Source organism: Manis pentadactyla, chromosome 16 (assembly GCF_030020395.1).
Source record: "Manis pentadactyla isolate mManPen7 chromosome 16, mManPen7.hap1, whole genome shotgun sequence".
In the NCBI taxonomy this organism is placed as follows: domain Eukaryota; kingdom Metazoa; phylum Chordata; class Mammalia; order Pholidota; family Manidae; genus Manis; species Manis pentadactyla.
In genome coordinates, this window is record NC_080034.1 from 71,334,038 (window position 1) to 71,361,917 (window position 27,880).

Sequence of the window (27,880 nt, forward strand, 5' to 3'; positions counted from 1 at the left end):
CTCATTCCTCCCTTTATCCATGTTACTTGCAAACGGGACTTTGCAGTTCCTTTCATCAAGAAGTGAAATCTACTTTCTTGTCCCTTGATACTAACTTCAGACACGTGGTCTTTGGACACCAGGATGTTAGCAGTTGTAACTGCAAGTGCATGTTTCAGAGTGTACTCTGTACTTGTACAAGTGTAGTTTCACTCTTCTGTCTTGACCTTTATCATCAGGACATGTTAAGGCTACGCTGCCAGAGGCTGGAACACAGGGAGTCAGCTGACTCCACACACGTGAACAAAGCCAGGTAAGATCAGTAGAGCTGCCTACCTTACCTGCGGTGGACTCTATCAGCCTGACCGATTACCACGTGGCATTGTTCACCACTGAGTTTTGCGGGTGCTTGTTTCCCAGCATTACTGTGGCAATAGGTGACTGATACAGAAAGCTTGTAATGTCATGCTTTCTTCTGCTGGCAAACTTGGTCAGAATACTTCTAACTATAAAAGTGGTCTATCATAACATCATTTACAAAATCACTCTAGAATACTTAACATTAGATATTGCTTTAAATTTTGTAGCAGATGAAGAGTTTTAAGAAACCTATATATTATATTCTCACTAGTAATGAATATGCTCGAATAGAACCCAAATCACTTGAACTCTACTAATAATCATTTATTGACCTGCCATATTAAATGTACATGATCTTGTTTAATCTTCATAACAACCTTACAGGATATGCAACATTACACACAGTTACAAATGAAATAACTAAGGCTCATAGAGGTTAAATTGCAGAGCCAAGATATAAACCCATGTCTTTCTGACTCCAGGTCTATATATGCTACTAGTCCTATGAACCTTTAAGAAAATTTAAATGCCTTGAGATTTTAAAAAGGACTGAACCATAGTGTTCTGCGACAGCTGAGAAACTCTGTAATGTATATGGTATGTATTTCTGTGTGAATTTATCAGCAATTTCAAACTCTACACAAGTGCACAGTTAACTTTTATTTTTAAACCCTTGGGACAGAAAAACACAAAAAAGTTCAACTCGCTATCTTTTCACTTGAGCAAGGAAGACATAACTTTGGTAAGTCATTAAAAATTCATATAGCTTAAAATTTTTTATTATGAGCAGTTAGAGAAGATGGGAAAAATAGGTTAAAGAATCAGGCACACTATGGAGGAAGTACGAGAAGTTAAGAGGCACAGAAACTTCACCCAGGCTCTGAGGAATGAGCTACTACCAGCATCTCATTTATTTGGTTTATGACTGTTGAATATATTATCTGTGATGACTAACTTTTGAAATGGTAACTTGACAAGTATCTTTTATGCTTTAGGAAATTACTTTCTTAGATATCAAAAAGAAAAGTTTACTTTTCAAATAACGTGTTTAAACTTGTCTAAACCAGAATGTATCTAACAATTGGCAGCACTTTCCTTCTGCAGTGGCCTATCTTAAAACAATGAATCATTGTACAGCAATGGCATTTCAGATTCTATGATCAATAAAATTGACTGGTATATTAGTAGATATATTAGAGCATTTGAGATATTAACAGTATTGGCCAATTAACAAGCTAATTTGTTTATATAGTTTGAAAGTCTTTTTTATATGCAAACTGTCAGATTCTTATCTCTATTCTGAGAAGATAGAGGGCTCTCATTTCACATTCAAAATCCACATTTTATTTTATTGTTCTAAACCTTCCTTCAAATTAAGTCGCTTTACAAGCCTAGATGAGTCCAACTAGGATAACAAAATATGACAGAAACTTCTAGAATCTCCTCTGACAACACCCCAAAGCGTTAATGTAGAAGTCTTTCAGAATAAAAGGGGTCACAAGGTGACTCATTTCTACTTTCTTTCCTTCCCAAGAAAGAACATGCATATTATACCAAATATACTTGTAAATATTAATAACATTTACTTACATTAACTATTTGATATTTATATACATGTTGAGAAAAAACATGTACATAGGTCAAAGGTAACATAACTTACAAAATGCAATATAATAGAAGGGAGAGCTACGTCATAGAATACAGACCAATTTGAAATCTAAAACGGGAGAAAACACTGGGCAAAAGTTGAGTGATTACCTTCTATTTTCTTAAAATAAAATTAGTTAATTTTGCAAATCTGAAGTTGCCATTTTGAATACCATGTATGAATGGTACTTGTGATAGACATGCAAAACAGGCGTGAAAATCCCTTGCTTTGGTTATCAGTTAATTTCAAGCTTTCCTATTTTATGTAAAAAATGAACACTTCCCACTATTATACATTCTTCAGAAAAGTCAGTGGTTTATTGACAATACTAATTTTAAAAATTCATCATGTATGTATATATCTTCATATATTAACATTTTTTAAACCTCCTCTACTAACTATTTAGGAGAGATTAAGGTCTTAATAGTACCCCAATGAAATAACATATAAAGTACTAAATTAACGTACTAAAGGAGACAAAGACTTACAGGACATTAAGTTACAGGCCAGACAGTTAACTTATATGCCACTGGTGGAAGTATGAATTGGAACAACCTCTTTGGAGACAATATTTGCCTGCTTTCTACCAAAATTGAAAATGCACATACCCTTGGAGTAGAGATTCTATCTCTAAAATTTTATACTGTGGATAGCCATACCCGTCAAAGAATGAAGATATGTGTAATGTTTTTATTGCAGCATTGTTTGCGATAGCAAAGATCAGGAAAAAAGCTGCAACACTCATCGAAGGAGACTGAGTAAGTGAAGTATGGTAGAGCCATACTTTGCCTCACCTACTATTCAGCCACTGGAAGTGTAAGGTTGATTTTTAAGTGCTGTATAGAAAGATGCTCAAGAAAAATTAAGTGCAAAAAAACAAAGCTGAATGGTATATACACCAGTAAGTTCATTTATTTTAGAAATCAAAAAGAACATATACATATATGAACATCACATATGTACGTGTACACATAAGTATGTGCTTCAATGTGTGTCTGTGAGTGTATGTACACACTTCTAGGTAGACTACCAAAAACCTATTAATTATGATCCAACTTGTGAGTGTCTTTCATTTTAAAGTCAGTGAGAGTCAATGTCTTATTTGAAAGCATTATGCTCTATGAGCTTTCATCATGCATACTTGTTTTATAATGAAAACAACAGAGCTACAGAGAAGTCAGTATTATACTGGTGTATACAATAAATAGAAGTCAGTCAAGCTTTCCCTTCCGAAAAAAAAAACTATGAGAAGTAGTAAAATCCTGTCAGTCTTTTAAGTCAGTTTTTATTATTAAACCCTTATGGATATTATGTTTATGATACAAGCATGTATTGATATACATTTATATATATATGCTTATGAATATAAGACATGAACACATTGATAGATATCGAGACAGCCTCAAGAGGCTTCACACTTGTAACTAGTTAATTCAAACTTCATAGCAGAACTATTTTATTTTAGTCAGCATTCTCTGTGTGAGACACAGCATGGGAACTTCATGTTGATAATTCATGATAATTTTGAATCATGAACACATTTGAGGTTACTTTGAGCACGTTGTACTTGATGAATGATACTTTCTGGTGATCTTAAGATACTTTTTGACCTAAGTTTATTAGTTGGGCATTTTGAAAATAAATGTTATATATCCAGGCTACAGAAGAACCCAAACTAAGACTTGCCACTAATTGGAGTTCTTTGACTGAAAATTTACTCCACAGATCCACATATTTTGGAGTTACTCCCTTGTACCACCGCAAGGAATTGGGAGCTGTTCAAATGAGTTTCCAGCCTGAAAAGTTCATCACCTACCTTTGTAATTCTAAACACACAGGGCATGATGTGTTTACGAGTATGATTCTTGAAAGGCGCTTATTAAATCAAAGAACTCCAGTTACCAGTGGGACTCCTTATTTTCTCATTTTATTTGAACACAATCACCTACCTTTTAGAAACTGAGAGTAGTTATCAATCATTCCTATGTCAAATACATGTAGAAATACTTAACACATTTTAGTACAGTTCTTACAGTGACGGATACACGTTCCCTACCTTGAGCTTGCAGTTGTCTTAGCAATTTGCCATCTGTGTTATCTACACATTCAGCACCGCCAACATCAGGAGGCCGACCGCTCCGCTGTCTCACGCTGGTATCCTCTCCTGGTCGCTCTCCCTCTGGATCCGGTGGTCGTCCCCCATGAGCTTCCATTGCCCTCACACGGGGAATGGCATCCTCTTCTTTCAAAGGACACCACTGCATTCCCTGTTAAGTAACATTTTATAGAAATAAAATATTATCAACAAAATAAACACAAGTGATCAATATGTCAGAAAATTCTAGGGAAACCTACACATATTAATTTTTATAAAGCTGTTGTAACCTTTAAAAATTTTAGTTTCTAATTCAAGTTACATTTAGAATTGTTCATGGCTTTTGGTATATATTTCGTATTCTTACTTTAATTATTTCAACTTTAAATACACTGACAGATATATACCTGGACCTATAAACATATATAGACATACATCTTAATCACCATTTCTGAACCATAATGACTGTAAAGTTGGCGGGTATTTGAAAAGATTAGTTGAGTGATGACACCTCTACGGATTGCTCTCAGGAGCATCAGTTCAACCAAACATGAAGCTATCCAAATAACAAACAAAAGACTCTCTTTATAGAAAAAACACAGCTAATAAATCAAGAAGGAATGTAAGAGTCAGACTATTACCATTTTGCAATATCTCATGGATTAATGGATCTAAGCTTTACATTTGAATGGTTGCCAATCACCAAAAAAGGGAGACAACTGGACCGACAGAAGGAGGTTCACTTCATCACCTATAAACTAATCCTCCCCCTCCCAAAAAACAAAACCTGGAAATGATTAAGCCTCCAGATTAAATCACTAAAACTTAACGGGGAAAATTTACTTGCCGTATATATTAAACTACACGGCAAAATCCAGTCTGAAGGAAATCCCACAAATTACCCAGTTTATTCAACAAACAAATTTCAAGAAGTGAAAACACTGTGGGAAGACTAAAGGGGCCTTAAAGCATGTATCAAACATGCCCAATGTTTGGATCTTACCTAGATTTTGATTCAAATAGACAAACTGTCCGGAAATTCTGACAGTTAAGAATTTAAACAATGAAAATTTTGAACAATGTCTGATATTTGATGATATCAAGAAGTTATCATTTTAAATTATGATAATGCTATTCTCATACTTTTGTAGAAAACAAGAATTCTTATCTTTTAGACACACTTGCAGATGAAGTACAATGTCTAAGATTTGCTTCATCAGATTATGGAAGAGGAGGAGTAGATGGGAATATATGTAAAACAATATTGTTCATATGATAATTTCTAAAGCTGATGATAGGTACATGATGTACATTCTTTTGTCTACTTTTGTGATATTTCAGATTTCCCACTTTAAGTCTCCTCATGGGAACATATACACCAGCATAACGCTAGTGTATTACAGGAAGAAGCCTGCTTAGTGCATAGGTAATAATCAAGAGCTGGCTGTCCTCCGTAAGGCATCAAAACAAATACACTGTTACATGACCTTATTTGGAGTCCAAAGTAGCATGTCCACACATAGGAAAAGCATCCTTTCAAAATAACCTTTCCAAAACAATTTTAAATTACCTTATACTCCTTTCTTGACAGAGAATTCCTTTGCTGTGAACGTTAAGAAAATTTTTAAATGTTTCTTATTCCTTCAAAGAATCTCAAAGCAGGATTCAGCCTGAACCACTCTGGGCACTTCTGCAGCCAGAGCCAGCAGTCCTGACCGCCCTTTATGCTGTGGTGCCAGGCTCAGAATCATGGCATATGATGACCTCATAGAGTGGGTGCCATGGACACAAGCACTGCTCTTTCCCCATCATGGAGGACAGTTAGACCCCACAGTCCAAGCACCGTGCTTTGTCCGAGGCATTTTGAATGCACTCTTTACTTTAATCTTCGTAATCATTTTACCTAGGAAGGTGGGTTTTACTGTCCCTGTATTACCATTGAGGGAATCACACACCAAGTGAGGTTAAATCGTTTCCTGAGGTGCCCTGGCAATAAGGAACAGAAATGTGTGATTTGAACCCAGGACTGTCTCTCTCTAAAACCTGGGGTATTAGCCACTACATGTACTTCACTGATATTACAAAGACATTTTTATACTTGATACTCATCACAATATTCAGGCATGAAAGCACAGTCAAGATGATGCTATGGCAGGGTTACAGAAAAAAACCAATGCATATACTCAGTGTCTACATGTCAAAAAAATATCTAAACTAAATCTGTTCAGTAATTCCTATTTTAAATAATAATTCTGACGAGAGAATTTTTGCTGAGATTTCAAATGAAGTCAGTGGGATCAGCACTTGTACTAACTGCATTTTTACACCATGAAACACTAAGAAGGAAGCCAGCAGAACAGCTTTATGTTCACCAGCATGGGGAGATTTTGACTGAATTTCAAGGGTTCCATCAATTAATCTTTTTTTTATCCAGTAATAATTTTTACACAGTTATATTTTATTCAGATAGGAAAATATACCTGTGTCCAAAAAGGTACAGATTATGTTGATGTCCAAAATTCACCTGACGACATCATTTACATTTTGCTTTTGGCATTTATAAATAAATACTTTCTAAGGTGTTTCATGTATTGGGCTATCTTCTAACTCCAGGATTTCATAAAATGAGAAATGGATTGTTAGGAAAATCTCAACCTAGTATTAAAACTTTAATTCACTCAACAGTCAAAACAATTGTGGGTGACGAAAAAAAGTAGTATTTTTTCTCAGTAAGCTTTTCCTTAGAAAAAGCAAATTAAATTTATATCATTTGATTCCTATGCTTTTTCATCATTCAGAAATTATGCATAAAAAGTTTATTCTTTTTTTCTTTATTTCTAAGACTAAGATAGTAAATGGTTCTTGAAAATAATCTTTAAGATCTAAAAGAAACAGGATAAAGAGAAAAAAGATGACTAAGAAGATAGAGATGGTGACAGATCAAGCCTTTTATACCGTTATAATTCTCCTTTCTACAGTTACTAATTTAAATCTTTCAGTAACACATTCATTTCTATAAATACTACGGTGAGAGAGAAGAAAAAAAAGGTTTATGGAAACATACAAAAGCATAACGCTAGTGTATTACAGGAAGAAGCCTGCTTAATGCATAGGTAATAAAGAAGAGCTGGTTGTCCTCCGTAAGGCAATCAAAACAAATACACTGTTACATGACCTTATTTGGAGTCCAAAGTAGTATTTCCAGACATAGGAAAAGCATCCTTTCAAAGTAACCTTTCTAAAACAATTTTAAATTACCTTATACTTCTTTTTTGACAGAGAATTCCTTTGCTGTGAACGTTAAGAAAATTTTTAAATGTTTCTTATTCCTTCAAAGAATCTCAAAGCAGGATTCACCTGAACCACTCTGGGCACTTCTGCAGCCAGAGCCAGCAGTCCTGACTGCCCTTTATGCTGTGGTGCCAGGCTCAGAATCATGGCACATGATGACCTCACACAGTGGGTGCCATGGACACAAGCACTGCTCTTCCCCCATCATGGAGGACAGTTAGACCCCACAGTCCAAGCACCGTGCTTTGTCCGAGGCATTTTGAATGCACTCTTTACTTTAATCTTCATAATCATTTTACCTAGGAAGGTGGGTTTTACTGTCCCTGTATTACCATTGAGGGAATCACACACCAAGTGAGGTTAAATCGTTTCCTGAGGTGCCCTGGCAATAAGGAACAGAAATGTGTGATTTGAACCCAGGACTGTCTCTCTCTAAAACCTGGGGTATTAGCCACTACATGTACTTCACTGATATTACAAAGACATTTTTATACTTGCTACTCATCACAATATTCAGGCATGAAAGCACAGTCAAGATGATGCTATGGCAGGGTTACAGAAAAAACCAATGCATATACTCAGTGTCTACATGTCAAAAAAATATCTAAACTAAATCTGTTCAGTAATTCCCATTTTAAATATTAATTCTGACGAGAGAATTTTTGCTGAGATTTCAAATGAAGTCAGTGGGATCAGCACTTGTACTAACTGCATTTTTACACCATGAAACACTAAGAAGGAAGCCAGCAGAACAGCTTTATGTTCACCAGCATGGGGAGCTTTTGACTGAATTTCAAGGGTTCCATCAATTAATCGTTTTTTTTATCCAGTTACAATTTTTACACAGTTATATTTTATTCAGCTAGGAAAATATACCTGTGTCCAAAAAGGTACAGATTATGTTGATGTCCAAAATTCACCTGACAAATGACATCATTTACATTTTTGCTTTTGGCATTTATAAATAAATACTATCTAAGGGCGATTCATGTAACCGGCTATCTTCTGACTCCGGGATTTCATAAAATGAGAACTGGATTGTTAGGAAAATCTCAAGCTTGTATTAAAACTTTAATTCACTCAACACTCAAAACAACTGTGGGTGATGAAAAAAAGAAGTATTTTTTGTCAATAAACTTTTCCTTAGAAAAGGCAAATACAATTTATATCATTTGATTCCTATGCTTTTACATCATTCAGAAATTATGCATAAAATGGAGTTTATTCTTTCCTTAATTTCTAAGACTAAGATAGTAAATGGTTCCTGAAAATAATCTTTAAGATCTAAAAGAAACAGGATAAAGTGAAAAAAGATGACTAAGAAGATAGAGATGGTGACAGATCAAGCCTTTTATACCATTATAATTCTCCTTTCTACAGTTACTAATTTAAATCACTAGCAGTAACACATTCATTTCTATAAATACTATGGTGAGAGAGAAGAAAAGGTTTATGTTTTTTCAGACTGAATGAAATAATCATAGTAAATGAGTAAAGTTCACTCTACACTGTAACACATACCAGTATACTATTAGGCTGTGATGCGTCATCATAAAGACAGTTTCCGCTACTTAAGACACTTGAGGCACCTACTCTATACAGGCACATTCTCTACAGAGGTTAAGTGGGAGAGCGTCCTCTCCTCAAAGGACAAGCATCTCTAACTGGGACCTCAGACTCGGGTCACTGACTCAGGCGATCCCAGAACGTCACCCTGAGTAGGTGATGAGTCTGAAAAAGGATGCAGAGGTCGGGACAGAAAGTTGTCTCAAATGTCCACTTAACAAATAAAGATGGTCTGACTTAGGGCCTGAGAACTAGAGCTAGAAAAGCAGGTAAATAATGAGGCTCTTTTCTTGGAGAGAGGACTGCCTGGATGTGAGGGAAAGAAGCCCGACTGGAGACCAGGCAGGTCTGAAGTGGCCTCTAAGTAACATGGAAAAGGCAAAGAGTAGTAAAGTTTTCTTCCAGAACCAAGTTAACATAGAAGATGGAGAAATACTTGAGGAAAATGGCAAATAAATTTATTACTTTCAAGTATTTCAAGATTAGAAAAATTACCTCAAATGAATTGATTTTAGAATGTTTCCATTATTCAGAATTTTTTTAAGATTATGAAATTTTATTTAAATGTGAGTTTCTATTTCAATATTCCCATTACTCTTCATAAATGATACTCCAAAGTATAGCTAAACGTCTCATGAGCAACTGGTCTGTGTTCACTGTGCCTTGTGGACACTGAGCTGTCTAAGTAACTGGACTTCCTGTCTCACTGACAACCAGAGTCCCCTGTCCACCGGCCCGTGTTCAGGTCTTAATAGGACGTGTGATCAAGTCTCACTTGTGCCTTTATATCGTTGCTGTCTTTATGTTCCTTTTGTTGCTCCCATTTTTGTTTGAGTTTATATACTTCAGGATGGTTTAATAGGGAGGGGAGCAGTAAATAAGTAAATGAGGGAACCCATTCCACCAAAAGTCAGCTTTCACTGAATGATTTGCCAACTTACTGAGATTTTTCTTTTCTTGAAGCATACTTGCATATAGTAAAACGCATAAATCTTAGGTACAGAGTTTGAGGGGTTTAGACAAATGTATACATGCATGTAATCCACACACTAATCAAACTGAAGAACAATGCCATCACATGAGAAAGAGCCAATATATTCCAACCTCAAGTTTGGGGATTTCAAAAAAACCTATTCTGAAGTATAATAAACTTCAGAATAATAAACACATCCACTTAAAGTGTACAATTTGATCACATTTACATATATTATTCAATTATGAATCTATAATCACAATCAAGCAAAAAGCATTTCGATTACCTCCCAATGATTCCTTCTGCCCCTTTACAGTGCAGTTTTCTCTCTACTCCTGGCCACAGGCAACTAGTAATTTGCTTTTTGACAACGTAGTTTTCTTTTCCTGTAAATTTATAAAATGGGAACCATGCAATATGTACACTATTTCATCTGACTTCTTTCTTTCAGCCTAATTAGTTTAAGATTCATTGATAATGTGTGTATCAACACTTCTTTTTCTTTTTATTAGAAAGTGGTATTTCCTTATAGAGATGTACCACTTTTCAAAATCCACTCTCCAGTTAGTGGGTATTATTTCTAGTTTCGGGCTATTGTGAATGAAGCCACTATGAACATTTGAGGCATTTCCATGTGGGTATATTTTTCCATTTGTCTTAGGTAAGTACTAAGAAGTGGGATTGCTAGGAGATACAGTGTTTATTTTTAGGAATTTCTAAAGTGCTTGTATTGTCTCATATTCCCACTTGCAATGTTGAGAGTTCCAAATGCTTCAAACTCTTGCCAACGTTTGTTATTATTAGTCTTTAAATGTAGCCATTGAATGGGTTAGTCTACTGGTATGTATTTATGCTTTTAATTTGCATTTTGAGATAATCCCATTTATCAATCTTTAATTTATGCATTGCGCTTTGGTGCCAAGAACTCTTCCCCTTCTCCTACTCCTGAATAGTTCTGTGTTCTCTTCTGAAACTCTTACACTTCACATGTTGGCTTATGATCAATTTTGAGTTCATTTTGTTTGTTTGTTTGAGAGGGCATCTCTCATATTTCTTGATCCAATGGTGGTTAACAATAAAATTCTGTATAGGGGACTCAATGCACAATCATTAATCCACCCCAAGCCTAATTCTCAACAGTCTCCAATCTTCTGAAGCATAACGAACAAGTTCTTACATGGTGAACAACTTCTTACATAGTGAATAAGTTCTTACATGGTGAACAGTGCAAGGGCAGTGATATAACAGAAACTTTCAGTTTTGATCACGCATCATGAACTATAAACAATCAAGTCAGATTTGATTTTTATACTTGATTTATATGTGAATCCCACATTTCTCCCTTATTATTATTATCTTTTTTTTAGATAAAATGCTGGAGTGGTAGGTAGATGCAAGATAAAGGTAGAAAACATAATTTAGTGCTCTAAGAGGGCAAATGTAGATGATCAGGTCTGTGCCTGTAGACTGAGTGTTAATCCAATCTAGACAAGGGCGACAAAACATCCATGTATGCAGAAGATTTCTCTCAAAACAGGGGGGGTGAAGTTCTAAGCCGCACCTCTGTTGATCCCCAATTTCTCACCTGATGGCCCCCCTGCGACTGTGCCTGTCTTAGGTTGTTCCTCCCTTGAGGAATCTTACCCGTCTCTGGCTAACCAGTCATCTTCCGGGGCCATACAGGGAAATGTAAAGTTGGTGAGAGAGAAGCAATATTGTTTGACAAGGTTAGCTTTTTACTTCTTTGCAGATTTATGCCCTGTGGCTTCTATGCCCAGCATTTGTCTTCAGGTATCTTTACCACTTGGAAGAACTATGATACTCGGTAAATTTGATATGAGGCACGAATTCTATTTAAGGGTTGTAATTAGGAAGGAAGAAGAAAAGCTACAGAAGTAGCAGACGGAAGAAAACATGGGAAGATTGATTATTTCTTTGACATATCTTCTTGTAGAGTAACGTAAGCATGTACAGGTTTTATCAAACTACTAATTAAGTTGCATACACACATAACAATAATAGGAATACAGCTACATAACAAAAGCAGACCTACAATTACCAGCCATATCCCTTACTGAGATTTTTTTTGCTGTTGTTTTGTTCTTTAAGTTTTAGTATCACCAAACCTTTGCTTCAAGTATTTCCTCTCAGATCTGCAGTCCTAGGCAACTGTCAATTTCTCACATTAATATTTGGGATGCCTAGCACTTCCTGACTGATCAATGTTATATAAATGAATGAATGAACTTACATTTTTCAGAATTGGAAACTGTACCTATTCTAGGCCTTGCCTGAAATACCTGTGGTGAATGTTTTAAACCTGGATTAAGGTGTCTGGTCTGACGGTTTTAGGTCTGTTAGTCATTCAGTGAATTGATCATTTACCAAATTATTTCTGGCTAAACAATTTTCAGTAAATTTAACTATAGCTCAAATAAAACAATGTTACCTTCTTTTTTTAAAAAAACCACCTTTCTATTTGTAAGTGTACTTCCAGAATCCCTTATTTCCTGGTAATTAGTTTATAAAAAGACTTTTGGAATATCTTACCTAAAAGAGAATTAATCTTAAAGGCCTGCTTATATATATATATATATTCTTCACATTGCAGATGAGGGAATTAAGGCCTAGAAAAGTAGGCTACAGAGGGGATTCTGAAAAGACCGTGGCAGAAAAACCCTGGGATCACCTCTTCTCATGTACACACCTAGGAAACTACATGCAATATGCCCCACTCTGGAAATAACCTAAAGACAAAACAGAATTTCCATAGCTAATGACAAGAAGAGGCCACACTGAGAAGGGTAAAAGGGCAGAGCTGTGGTCAGCCCCATCTCCTGTCCTGCCCCACCCCCCATGAATGAGAGGGAGCAGGCATGGGGGGTGAGGGGATGAAGCCTACACCAGGGCCGCCCCAGGAAGATGAGCCCTCTGGCTTTGAGAATCAGTGTGGCTGAACTCTGGGATGGCCAGAGGACTCTCGGAGGCCTAGCCTCTGCTCCTGGAGGACGGGTGTGCTGATGATCCATCTGAGACCCAGCAGTTTGAAAAGCACCTAAATTATATGTGATTTATGGATTAACATTGGGATGTGTGTCAGAGGGATGGGATATGCTGGAGATGTATCCAGGGGAAGAGGGGCTGTGGGGTGCCATTTTTTCTTGCCGTCCCTCAGCCTAGCTGGCCGGACACTTACAGGAGTCTGTTCTGACACTCTCTGTGGTACTCAGCAAAGGCCGTCCTAAGAGGGAAGTATACTGCGATACAGGCCTACCTCAGAAAAGAGGAACAGTCCCATATAAACAGTCTAAACTCACAGTGAAACTACAAAAAGATGAACAAATGAGGGCCAAAGTCAGCAGAAGGAGGGACATAAGATTAGAGCACAAATACATAAAATCGAGAAAGATAAAACAGAAAGAATCAATGAAAGTGGGAGCTGTTTCTTAGAGAAAATAAACAAAATAGGTAAGTCCCTAGCCAGACTTAACAAGAAAAAAAGGACTCTACACAAGTAAGCAGAATCAGAAATGATAAAGGAAGAATCACTATGGGCACCACAAAAATACAAAGAATGATGAGAGAATACTATGAAAAATCATATGCTAACAAACTGGATAACCTAGAAAAAATGGACAACTTTCTAGAAAAATACAACCTTCCAAGACTGACTCAAGAAAAACAGAAAATCTGAACAGACCAATTACCAGCAACAAAACTGAACTGGTAATCAAAAAACTACCTAAAGAACAAAACCCCCAGATCAGATGCCTAAACCACTGAATTTAATGAAACGTTTAGAGAAGACCTAACACCCATCCTCCTTAGTTTGCCAAAAAGTAGAGGAGGAGGGAATACTCCCAAACTCATTCTATGATGCCAGCATCACTCTAATACCAAAACCATGCAAAGACACCACAAAATAAAGAAAATTACACACCAATATCCCTGATGAACATAGATGAAAAAATACTCAACAAAATATTAGCAAACAGAATTCAAAATTATCATCAAAAAGATCATCCACCATGATCAAGTAGCATTTATTCCAGGAGTTCAAGGAAGGTACAATATGAGAAAAGCCATTAACAGAAAGAAGGACAAAAACCACATGATCATCTACATGGACGTTGAAAAAGCATTCGACAAACTTCAACATCCACTCATGATATAAACTCTCAACAAAATGAGTATAGAGGGCAAGTACCCTCAACATAATAAAGGCCATATATGATAAACCGACAGCTACCATCATAGTAAACAGCGAGAAGCTGAAAGTCTTTCCTTTTAAGATCAGGAACAAGACAAGGATTCCCACCCTTCTCACTTTTATTCAACATAGTTATGGAGGTCCTTGCCACAGCAATTAGACAACACACAGAAATAAAGGGCATCCAGATTGGTAAGGAAGAAGTTAAACTTTCACTGTTTGCAGATGACATGATATTGTACATCAAAAGCCCTAAATAATCCACTTCAAAACTGCTGGATCTAATATCTGAATTCAGCGAATTTGCAGGATACAAAACTAATACACAGAAATCTCTTGCATTCCTATACACTAACGATAAACGAGCAGAAATAGAAATCAGGAAAACAATTCCATTCACATTTACATCAAAAACAATAAAATACCGAGGAATAAACCTAACCACGAAGTAAAAGACATATACTCTGAAAACTACAAGACACTCAGGAGAGAAATTAAAGAAGATACCAACAAATGGAAACACATCCTGTGATCAAGGATAGGAAGAAATAATACTGTCAAAACGGCCATCTTGCCTAAAGCAATCTACAGATTCAATGCAATCTCTATCAAAATACCAACAGCATTCTTCAATGAACTATAGCAAATAGTTCTAAAATTTGTATGGAACCATAGAGAACTCAAATAGCCAAAACAATCCTGAGAACAAAGAAAAAGTGGAGGGTTGGGGGGATCATTCTCCCCGACTTCAAGCTCTACTACAAAGCCACAGTAATTAAGACAATTTGGTACGGGCACAAGAACAGACCCGTGCAACAATGGAACAGACAAGAGAACCCGGATATCAACCCAAGCATATATGACCAATTAATATAAAATTAAGGAGGCATGGACACACAATGGGGAAATGACAGCTTCTTCAACAACTGGTGTTGGCAGAACTGGGCAGCTACATGCAAGAGAATGAACCTGGATTGTTGTCTAATCCCATACACAAAAGCAAACTCAAAATGGATCAAAGACCTGAATGTAAGTCGTGAAACCATAAAACTCTTAAGAAGAAAACATAGCCAAAAAATCTCTTGAATATAAACATGAGCAACTTTTTCTTGAACTCATCTCCTCAGGCAAGGGAAACAAAATAAAAAATGAACAAATGGGACTGCATCATGTTAAAAAGCTTCTGTACAGAAAAGGACACCATCAGCAGAACAAAAATGCATCCTAGAGTATGGGAGAATATATTTGTAAATGACATATCCAACAAGAGGTTATCATCCAAAATACATGACTCACACACCTCAACACCCAAAAAGGAAATAACCGTTCTAAAAAATAGGTGGAAGATATGAACAGACACTTCGCCAAAGAAGAAATTCAGATGGCAATCAGGCACATGAAAAGATGCTCCACATTGCTAATTATCAGGGATATACAAATTAAAACCACAATATTCACCTCATACCAGTTAGGATGACCAACATCAAAAGATCAGGAACAACAAATGCTGGCGAGGATGGGGAGAAAGAGGAACAGTCCCACACTGCTGGTGGGAATGTAAAGTAGTTCAAGCACGGTGGAAAGTAGTATGGAGGTTCCTCAAAAAACTCAAAATAGAAATACCATGTAACCTGGGAATTCCACTCCTAGGAATGTACATAAAGAAAACAAATTCTCAGGTTCAAAAAGACATATGCAACCCCCCTCCCCCATGTTTATTGCAGCACTATTTACAATAGCCAAGAAATGGAAGCAACCTAAGTGTCCATCAGTAGATGAATGGATAAAGAGGAGTATTCTATATACACAATAGAATACTATCCAACCATAAGAAAGAAGCAAATCCCACCATGTGCAAAAACATGGATGGAGCTAGAGGGTATTATGCTCAGTGACATAAGCCAGGTGGAGAAAGACAAGTACCAAATGATTTCACTCATCTGTGCAGTGTTAACAACCAAGCAAAAACTGAAGGAACATAGCAGCAGCAGACTCACAGAACCCGACACTGGACTAATGGTTACCAAAGGGAAAGGGACTGGCGAGAGTGGGTGGGAAGGTAGGGAGAAGGGGAGTAATGGGCATTACAATTAGCACCCATAGCATAGTCGGGGGAACGAGGAAGACAGTAAAGCACAGAGAAGAGAAGTAGTGACTCTATAGCATCTTAGTACACAGATGGACAGTGACTGTAATGTGGTATGTGGTGGGGACGTGATAATGGGGGGGATCTAGTAAGCACAATGTTGCTCATGTGATTGTGTATTAATGATACCAAAATAAAATAAATAAATATTTGATGAAAGAATAAATGAATGAAAAAAAGGAGAACACTTGCTGTACAAGAGATTCTGGTAGTCGGAGAGCTTCGCTGGAGAATTCTACCAAACTCTTAAAGAATTCATGTCAATCTTTCCCAAAATCTTCGAAAAAACTGAAGAGTACAGAGCACTTCCAAGCTCACTCTATGAGGCCACCACTACCCTGACATCAATCCAGATTAGGATGCCATGAAAAAACATGACTGCAGACCAATATTCTTATTGAAAATAGATGCAAAATTCTTAGTGAGGTCATGAAAATGACAGAAAGTCTATGGTCCAGAATGCAGACATATTTTTCTCATAGTTGATGCACTTACTGATATTTAAAGCTGGTCTGCAGGTAAGAATTATCAACAATTTTGATTTTCTAATGTGGGTCATGTAGGATTTCTGTGGTAAATTATGCCTCTAATTGGAAAAATACAGTGGACAATTTTCTATGATGGTGCAAATGTAGTGGTGCAGTGACCACTGGAAAATCTGAATGAAGGAATATCAGGGATATTGCAGGTTTTCTGTAAGTCTGAAATTATCTGAAAACACTCTTCTAAATGACTGTGCTCATACTATGCCATTAAGTCAATCTGACCACAAAATACGTTACAGACGAAGAGCTTGATTTACCCCAGATGAACCAAGTTGTAAAGCTAAACCTAATCAACCTTGTAAGAAACTGAACATTCAGAAGGCAGTACATGAGTATTGTATTGTTACTGTACCTTCAGTGTGACGGATAATTTGTGGAGCCTGGGGAAACACTGAGAACTTTAAACCCCTTTTTCTATCATGACGCCTTTCCTCACCTGGCTGCTATGAAAACTCTCGAACCCTTGCCACAGGGCACAGGACAGGGACAAGGGCATTCCCTCTTACTGCCGCTCCTCCCGTTAAGGCCCATGGCGCCCCCAAACTACTGCATCCAGTCCTCTCCACGAGGCTGACGGAGGACAGAAGCTGGGGTCTCAGCTGTCATTTTGCTTCTTGCATGGTGCTGCTCTGAGTCTGTCCCTGCAGGTATGACCCAGCAGCATGAAGAGGGGACTGGAGAGAGAGAATCACCACTCTGGCTCTGTTGGGGTGGGATTCTCTAAGGACAAATTACCGGGCAAGCGGCAGGAAGGAGCAACGTGACCTTGAGGGGAATTCATGGTGCAGAGGTATGTGGGCTATGTGATGAAGAGACATCCCCTGTGCTGCCGTAGGGGACTACATGGAATTGGTGCACTTTGACACAGGTTAACATGACTCAAAAGTTAATACATGGAATATCAAAGGAGAATATACACTATGCTGAATCCAAATCTTGATACAAAATATTACTAAATTCTATGCAAATTAGCACTCTGGAATGGTATTTTGAGTACTGGAAATAAATTTTAGGTGTCTCCTGATAATTTTAAGACTCTCCTGAAAACTGACAATTTAACCAAGCAGCATGATTATAAGTTCACTCGTTTTTAAAAACACAATGAGACGATATAAATTTGGAAGTATGTTGTACGAATGTAAAACTTTAATAAGGCACACGTATATACTTCATGAATTTGAAAATTAAAAACAGTAAATTGAAAATGTTTCTGGCTTTAGTACAAATATGTAAACTTGAAATATTACATTGTGAGATATAATACATACGCTCTTTAAATATTTAAGAGAAATTCAATTATTCCAAGGTCATAGGAAATTAACCATTATGAGAATTAATAGAAGCATTGGTAGAAAGCATCTGAATTCCATGGTCAGATACTGTCCACAATTCAAGCAATCCCTGAATGTACACCTACTAACCCTGTGTGTGAATCTGTGTCAGGCTTCCTCCATGAAAGCAATTCAGAAGAAGTAAATCCTACAGCAAGCTATAGGTTTTATAGACATAGAAACCCTTGTAAAATAAGGATTCTATACAATACTTATGAGAAACTAAAACAAAACCCCTGTGAATAGTCCAGAAAATTTTAGATTCCTTTAGTAATTAAGAAAACTCCCTCAGGAGTTCTAACACGTAAAATACACAGTGCTAAACTCAGAAGCACGCTGGCACAGACAGACTCTCAAACTTAATGCACTTGATCATGATGAGATGATCCTATGAATCATAAACAAATGGTTAAAAAACAGCTCTAGTGAAAAACCAGGACAATATGTAATTCCTCATGATTGTTAGAATGCCTGTCATCTAGCTTACCAATAAAGAACATTAGGTAGAAAGTATATTAGAGGAATGTAAAGCTAAAGCAAGGTTTATGTACATTTTTTCTGAAGCTCAAAATAGACCAAAAAAGTAAAGGAATGTGCATGCTAAAAAGAAACTTGAACTTGCAATTATTACAAGAAGGAAGCACATGAAATAGGAAGGAGATTAGAAACATCTCACTGTTATCTCAGAAACCAAGATACACAAAAGTAAAGTACCTTCAGATTTCTACTTGGAATCTAAGAAATCTGTTTTCCATAAATGCATGTCATTTAGAAAAAGCATCCAATGTTTTGGCTCTTAAGCGTTACGGTGATTTCAGTCCTAAAGGTGTTTTGTGACTGCACAGGCATTCCCTGTCTAATAAAGGCCCTCAGACATCTCAATGATATACAAGACTGGGTCCATCAATTATGACCCACAGTATGGGAATCAGAATGTGTAAGTTAAGATGAAAGAAAATGGGGTTTGCAAACCAAGGTAAAGCAAACTAAAATGGCCCAGGACTCTGATTTCCCCCTCAAGGCCACAGACTGACTCTTGACTCACGTATCCTTGACTTGTTTTACAGGTATTTAGGCTCCACCAGACGAGCCACCTCCTGACAATGAGCAAGTGAACTCTAGCCTCAGTGGCGCCAGAAGGCTGACAGCTAACACTCCTCAAACAGTCCCGTCACCTCACCACGGACCCGTCAGAACAATGCCACAAGCTCATCACACATCCTGCAACCCTTTCCCATAACCTTTATAAGCCCTTGCTTGTAAGCCAATAGTGAGTGCAGGGCTTCAAACTTTAGCTATCCGTTCTCCTTGCTTGGGGAACGCCCACCTTCTTTCCCTATGTTAAAAAAAACCACATCCCAAAGTCAGGGTTTGGTTTCACTGCTCAGGTCAGTGTTTGGCTTTGCTGTATGCTGACTGAGTGGAAACAGGTGTGTCTCATTTGGTAACAACTTCACCTTAGATGGTGTTGAGCAGCATCCAGTAGGTGGCATGGAGACAAAAGACATCATCGTATTTTGTTCTAAACCTGATTCATAAAATTTGCTCACTCAAATCATGTATCAAAATAGATAGATGTTCCCTTGGTTAATTTATGCATGTTTTTAACAAATACATTCACACAGAGGTCTGGCAAAGAACATATTAGTGAAGGAAGTTAATTTTTTAAAATTATGTTCAACACTCATTCAGGAGAAATCATCAAGCACAATGATTATCCCATTTGAAAATGACAAGCCACAAGGGATATCAACATATTGATAAGTTAGCTTTTCAAAAGCTAGGGACATAAAAGCATACTAAATTCTGGTTTGGTATCAATAAAATAGTAGAACTCAAAATAATGTTCTGAATTTTAATGTACTTAAACTTCCACTTTTCAGTGGATCTCAATTACTTTAATGTTGGAAAAGTAACAATACAGGTGAGTGAAGGGACTTACTAGGGTGTGACTTTTTCCTCTTTGCCTCAGGTTCCAGGGAAGACTGGCTGGTCCCATTTCTTGATATGAATTTTATGACTGTGTATATGATGCTGAAGTGGCATTTCTCTACAGAAACAATCCTGAATCAAAACGATACAGAATAATATAAAGTTAATCCTTAGAAACCCTCAGTGAATGAGGAACATTGCGCATTAATTATTACGGGGTCAGATCCTTAAAGATGATTCACACAAGGGCACAAAGCTCTAAGAGCTGGCTCATTCCTCACTTGATCTGCTTCCATAAAGCATTTTAAATTCACAAAATATTATTCTTTCTGGGCACACACTATGCCCCAGACCCTGGAGCTATTACATAATCTAATTCTGGTCTTTCATAACAGTTTTATTGTATAGATAACACCAGCCCTATTTACCTAAGAAATTTTATGCAACACACGTAAAAAAAAATGTTACAATACTATATGAGAATTTAATAAAGAAATCATCTAGGAATATGACAGAAAATGGCCGGTTCTGTACTCACTCCTTACAGAAACATCCAGAAGAAATCATGGCAAAGCCCCATCTGCAGGTGTCAGGACCCCAACACAGGACGCATTTTCCTCCTGGTGGACTGGGCTCCCAAGGCATCCCAAAGTTGCAGCCCAGCCTCCTGGGTCCTGCACATACAAAAGCTCAAGTCTTCACTCTAGCAAAGGTACCAGAGTGCACAGGATGAGCACACGTGCTCAATGCGTGCCAGAAAAGGCAGGTTCAGGCATCCCATAGCTCAAACATAGTCACTACTGATGGCTGGGCCCCTTCTGAGAAGTCCTGGTAAAGGGCTCAAATCCAATATATGATTATTCAGTGAAAAATATATGGTTAGGTTAAAACAGAAATTGAGCCTGATGCTCTGTGCCCAGATGGGATTTTACACATATACCATAAACTTAAGAGCAAAGTGAACATAAAAAATTCTGATTTTCAGTCAAACATTAACATATGATGGGAATTTGTTAGAAACAGTATCATTTATATCCACCACAACCAAAAAATGCAAAAATACAAATGCTCAAATATAAATGCAACAAAATACTTATAGATCTCTGGGGAAAAACATGTGAAACATTTTTGACAGCAATGAAAGAAAAAACAAAACAACAGAGATATACTGCCAATGATCAAAATTCCATTACTAAGATGTCCATTTTCCTCAAATGGACTTAGAGCCCCCAAGTAATCCCAACAATAACCTTACCACACTATATTGCAGGAAGTGACAATTCATTTGAATACCTGTTCATCTATACAATGATAAAGAAGAAGTTGCACTCAAATGTTAAAATTTCAAGCTTAATTGCACAGCTGCAATAATTAAAGGAACATATTTAAAATGAATACACACAGGGCCTCTCTTGTCCCCTCCAGGTGTGAGCCACGAGCTCTGTCCTTTCGCTTTATCTCTAAATAAAAGCCTGTACCTTGCTCTCCTACCTTGAGTGTTTGTGAAGCTCATTCTTCGACTTCGTGAGCAAAAACCCCGGCATCGGAGTAACCCCAAACAACAAGTCTCCCAACCACAAAAGCACTGACACCTTCTCTGCCCTGACAGAAACCACTGAAGAAACAGAACTTGACAGCCCTTGACTGAGACTTCATGGTAACTGTCCAAAGCAGCGATTTCATCCTAATGGATCCAGAAGATGACTGAGAAATTAGATTTTGCCTTGCTATTTAAAAATCTTCAAACTAACTACCAAACTTCTAGAAAAAAAATAACACAGCACGTCTTCCTAGTTGCCCTGTTTCTTATCTGTGCTCCAACAACAAGGACCCTCCTGGCTGCAAGTGGATAACAGACTTGCCAAGCATGTAACTCCAATTTCAGGAGGCAAGCAACTTACATATTAGAAAGTTATAAAACTGCACTAGATTAAGTGAACAAATTGTATTTCCATTCTACAGTATTACCCTGATCTGTAAGCCTGTCTTCATTAGCCTGAATATTTTCAAACACCTAAAACTCAACTAGTTCTAACCACCTGCTTTACCAGTCAAAACCAAATGCGTGCTTGACACCCTCCATTTAAAAAACCCAGCTGTCTTGATGTTGATGTCTAGAACAAACACGTACCAGAGGTTTCCACAGGTCATTCACCCTTCTATTGGGCAGGTGTGTTAAGATGAAACTTATGACTTAAATGTCAAGCCACACTACAAATTGCACTTCTTTTCTCCTGATTAATAAAATAAAAGTAAATAAATAAATAAATACACACAAATAAATGAACTAGAACAGACAGTTCACAAATGGACCCAACAGATTACAGAATCTTGAACCTCGCCAAAGAAATGAAAGCACTTCCACACAGAAAACAGGGCCTTTAGACTTTATTCTTCCATTTGCTTATTTAGAGTTCACCAACATCAACAAATGGAGACGAGGCAAAAGGATGGCCATGTGTAAATGAATAGACAGCTCAAGTCAGAAATGAAAGAAAAGCTACAACTGACACAACAGAAACACAAAGGACTGCAAGAGGCTGTTGTAAGAAGCTCCTAGAAATGCACGATATTCCAAAACTGAACCAGACAGAAGAAATAGAAAATCTCCACTGACAGATTAACAGTAATGAACTGCACTGATAATCAAAAAAAAAAAAAAAAACACTGTTTACAAAGTCAAGGACCAGATGGTTTTAAAAAATTACTTCCACCAAACATTTAAAGTACAGTTAACATTTACCTTTCTCAAACTACTTCTAAACATTGAAAAGGAAGGAAACTTCACACCTTTTTATTAGATCAGCATCACCCCAATACCAAATCCAACAAAAACAGAACAAAAAAGGAACACTAAGACACCACCATCCTTGGTGAACACATTTGTGAAAATCCTCAAAAAAATTAGCAGCAAACTGAATTAAAAAATACATTACAAAACTCATTAACCAAGAACAAGTAGGATTTATTCCAGGGATGCAAAGATGGTGAAGTATCTGCAAATCAATGTGACACATCCCATTAACAAAAGGAAGGACAAAAACGATTGTCATCACAATAGGTACTAAAAAGGATCACAAAACCCAACATGCTTTTATGCTAAAAACTCAACAAAGTGTGTAGAGAGGGAACATACATCAACATAACAACGGCCATATATGGCAAACTCACAGCTGCCATCACACTGAATTGCAAAAAGTTGAAAGCTTATCCTCTAAGGTCAGGAGCAAGGCCAGAATGCCCACTGTCACTTTTATTAAACATAGTCCTGAAAGTCCTAGCCACGGCAACCAGACAAGTAAAAGGCATCCAAGCTGGCAAGGAAGAAGTCAAATTGCCCCTACTTACAGGTGACATGATACTGTATAGACAAAACCCTAAAACCTGCATCAAAAAACTACTAGAATTAATAAATGAACTCAGTAAAAGTCACAGCAAACAAAACCAATGCGCAAAAATCTGCCACATTTACACATACAAATGAACTACCAGGAAGAGATTTAAGAAAGAATCCCATTTATGATTGCCTCAAAAAGGATAAAATCACTGGGAATAAAATTCAACCAAGGCAGATAAAGACCTGTACTCTCAAAACTCTAAGACACTGATGAAAGAAACTGAGGAAGACACAAATAAATGGAAAGCTCTCCAGTGCTCCTGGATAGGATGAATGAATATTGTTAAATTGGCCATATTATCCAAAGCAACCTACAGATTCGATGCAATTCCTATAAAAAAACCAAACGCATTTTTCACTCAACTAGAGGAAAAGATCCTAAAATTTATATGCAACCTCAAAAGACCCTGAAGAGCCAAAGAAACCTTGACAATGAAGAACAATGCTGGGGGTAAACAGCTATACTACAAAGCTGCAGTGAATTAAACAGTATGGTACTGACACAAGAATATATGAATCAATGGAACTGAACAGATAACTAAGAAGTAAACCCACACTTATATGGTCAATTAAAATATGACAAAAGAGGCAAGAATATACAATGGGGAAAAGACAGTCTCTTCAATAAATGGTGCTGGGAAAACCAGACATCTACATGCAGGAGAATGGTATTGCATCACTGTCTAACATCATGCACAAAACTTAATTCAAAATGGATTAAATACCTAAAGGCATGAAAGCACAAAACTTTTTAAAGAAAAGATGGGCATGAATCTCTTGAAAATCAGCAAGAGTAAATTTTTTCTCGACACACCTCCCCAGGCAAGGGAAACTAAAGAAAGAATAAACAAGAGGGGCTTCATCGATGTAAAGTTTCTGTAGAGTAAAGGACAACATCGACAAAATGAAAAGGCAACTTACTGTAAGGAAGAACATATCTGAAAGTGATATATCTGATAAGGGGCTGACATCCAATATATATTGGATAAATATACTACAAAACAAAGAACCCATTAAAATATGGGCAGAGAACCGGAAGAGACATTTCCCAAAGAGGGCATACAGATGGCCTACAGTCACATGAAAAGATGCTCCACATCACTAATCATCAGGCAAATGCAAATTAAAACCACGAGGGGACTCACTCAAGATGGCGACGTGAGTAGGGCAACAGAAATATCCTCCCAAAACCATATAGATTTTGAAAATACACCAAATGCAACTACTCCTAAAAGAGAGTCCAGAAGATACAGGACAACAGCCAGGCTACACCTACATCTGCAAGAACTCAGCATCTCACGAAAAGGGTAAGATACAAAACTGCAATATGGTGGGGCCCGTGCACTCCCCCCACCACAGCTCACTGGGGTGAGGAAGAGCATCAGCCTGGGGAGGGAGTGCAAGCAGAGGACTGCTCAACAACCAGCCCTTGTAATCTGCACTGGGAGCACAGACCCACATAGCACGGTGTACGGGATATGACAGAAATGGGAAAGTAAATTCCGAGAAGGAGACCATGAACAGGTCCCCACAGCCGGCTGCCCTGGAACAAAAGAAAAGCAGGCACGTTAAAAGTCGTAAGGGGACAAGGGTTTAACAGGTGGACTAAATCGTCCTGGCACACACAGAAAAGCAGGCTGGGAATGTGAAGGAACGTCAGGTGCCCTAAACCCCTGGGTAGCAACACAGCTCCGAAGCCCATCATAGCGATAAGCAGCCTGTTCATTCTCCCCGGTGGGCACTGCAAGCAAACCACTGAAGCACCATTGCTGCAGACCAGCAGGGGAGCAGCCCCACTCACAGCAACCACACAGAATCTTCTCCCAGCGCACACCTAAACGAGTCAGAGTCAGAGCCAGAAACTGCCCCCTGTGCGCAGCAGCTGCCTGGCACAAGCTTAATGAAGCCGGTGCAAAGTCCAGAAGTCACAAAGGGGTGCCTTTCTCGCAGGAGAACACATGCAGCTCGCCTGCAACCCCTGCCAGTGCCTAAGGCGATCCTGAGGGCCGCCCCACCCAAGGTAGCTCAGGGGATTAACCCAGAGACTGCTCCCTGTGTGCAGTTAACGGGCACAGGAAGCAGAGAAGGGAAAGGTTACCAGAAAACAGGAAGGGACTCTCTTCTCCCACCTGACACACATACCACTCGCCAGTGATCACTTCTATCACCGTGAAAAGGAAGAACAACCTGGTTCAGTCCAAAATCACTCAAATTCCAGAGAGAGAGCCTGGTGAGACAAGTATAACCAGTCTTCCTAAAAAAGAATTCAAAATAAAAGTCATAACCAGGCTCATGGAGTTCCAGAGAAATATGCAGGAGCTCAGGGATGAATTCTGGAGGGAGACAACAGAAATGAAACAAACAATGGAAGGACTTAAGAGCAGACTGGATGAGGTGCAAGAGATTGTTGATGGAATAGAAAACAGGAATACAGAGAAACTGAGGCAGAGACAGACAAAAGGATCTATAGGAATGAAAGAACACTTAGGAGAATTGTGTGACCAATGCAAATGGAATAATATTCGCATTATAGGGGTACCAAAAGAAGAGAGAGAAAATGAGATAGCAAGTGTCATTGAAGAAATAATTGATGAAAACTTCCCCAAGCTGGGGAAGGAAATAGTCTCAGACCATGGAAACCCACAGATTTCCCAACATAAGGGACCCAAGGAGAACAACACCAAGACACATAATAATTAAAATGGCAAAGATCAAAGGCAAGGACAGGGTAGTAAAAGCAGCCAGAGAAAAAAGATCACCTGCAAAGGAAAACCCATCAGGCTATTTTCACACTTCTCAACAGAAACCTTACAGGCCAGAAGAGAGTGGCATCATATATATAATGCATGAAACAGAAGGGCCTTGCACCAAGAATACTGTATCCAGCAAGATCATCACTTAAATTTGAAGGAGGGATTAAACAATTTCCAGATAAGCAAAAGTTGAGGGAATTTACCTTCCACAAACCACCTCTACACTGTATTTTAAAGGAACTGCTTTAGATGGAAGTACTCCTAAGGTTGAATAGATGGTACCAGAGAAAATAAAATCACACCAAAAAAGCACAACAAATACTAACTAAAGCCAAAAAATAAAATCAGTTATCCACAAAAGGAGTTAAGGGAAACACAAGAGAGTACAGAATTAAACACCTAAAACACAGAGAGTGGAGGAGGTAGAAAAAGAAGGGAGGGAAATAAAGAATCATCACACTGTGTTTATAACAGCATAAGTGAGTTAATGTTAGACGATTAGATGGCAAAGAAGCTATCCTTGAACGTATGGTACCCACGAATGCAAAGCCTGCAATGGAAATAAGTACATATCTATCGATAATTACCCTGAATGTAAATGCAGGAAATGCACCAATCAAAAGACACAGAGGGAGGAGGAGCGAAGATGGTGGCGTGAGTAGAGTAGCCGAAATCTCCTCCCAAAACCACATATATTTTTGAAAATACAACAAATATAAATACTCCTAAAAGAGAGACCAGAAGATACAGTACAACAGCCAGACTACATCTACATCTGCGAGACCCTAGCGCCACACGAAGGGGGTAAGACACAAACCACGGCCCGGTGGGACCCGAGCGTGCCAATCACACCAGCTCCTTGGTGGGAGGAGAGGAGTCGGAGCAGGGAGGCAGAAGGAGCCGAGGACTGCTAAATACCCAGCCCCAGTCATCCACACTGGGAGCGGAGACACACAGTGCATGGTGTGCTGGACACTAGGGAAACAGAACAGTAAAACCTGCAAGTGGATCAGCGCAGCTGGCGCCCCTGGGACAAAAGAAAAGCGAGGGCTTTTTTGAAAGTCTTTAAGGGACAGGGGCCCCACAGCTGGACGGAAGCGTCCTGGCGTGCTCAGCACAGAAGCTGGGAATCATGGGGAACTCTGGGCGCCCTAACCCCCTGGGCGGCAGTGGAGCTTGGAGGCCCCTCACGGCGATGAACAGCCTCCGGCACGTTCCCCCTCCGGCAAAGCTCTGCCACAGTGGAGCAGCAACCTGAGGCCGGCCACACCGAGAGCAGCCGCTCGGGCCAGACTTAGAGGCCACATCTGCATGCAGCTGCCCAGCACAAGCCACTAGGGGTCGCTGTTCTCACAGGAGACGAAGGCCACAAACTAGCAAGAAGGGATGTTCTCCCAGCTGACACATGCGCCAACTCCCCACAACTACCTCTATCGCCATGAAAAGTCAGAAGAATTTGATCAAGACCAGACTAACAGAGACAACCCCTGAGAAGGAGCTTGGGGGGACAGACCTAACCAATCTTCCTGAGAAAGAATTCAAAATAAAGGTCATGACCATGCTGATGGAGCTGCAGAGAAAAATGCAAGAGCTAATGGACAAAGTAGGGAGGGAGACTACAAAAATAAAACAATCTCTGGAAGGATGTTAATGA

At 38.4% G+C, this 27,880-nt stretch overlaps 1 protein-coding gene across 1 annotated transcript in view; it reads right to left on the reverse strand.

The window, feature by feature from the left end:
* Positions 1–27,880, reverse strand: part of LOC130681275 (bromodomain adjacent to zinc finger domain protein 2B-like) — a 113,158-nt gene that overhangs the window by 68,640 nt on the left and 16,638 nt on the right. The window contains exons 2-4 of the mRNA XM_057493912.1: positions 20,615–20,750; positions 20,087–20,208; positions 4,044–4,254 (exon numbers count right to left, since the gene is read on the reverse strand). Coding sequence (XP_057349895.1) covers positions 4,044–4,254; positions 20,087–20,143 — 268 coding nt within the window. The 5' untranslated portion in view covers positions 20,144–20,208; positions 20,615–20,750. The remainder of the gene's footprint in view (positions 1–4,043; positions 4,255–20,086; positions 20,209–20,614; positions 20,751–27,880) is intronic.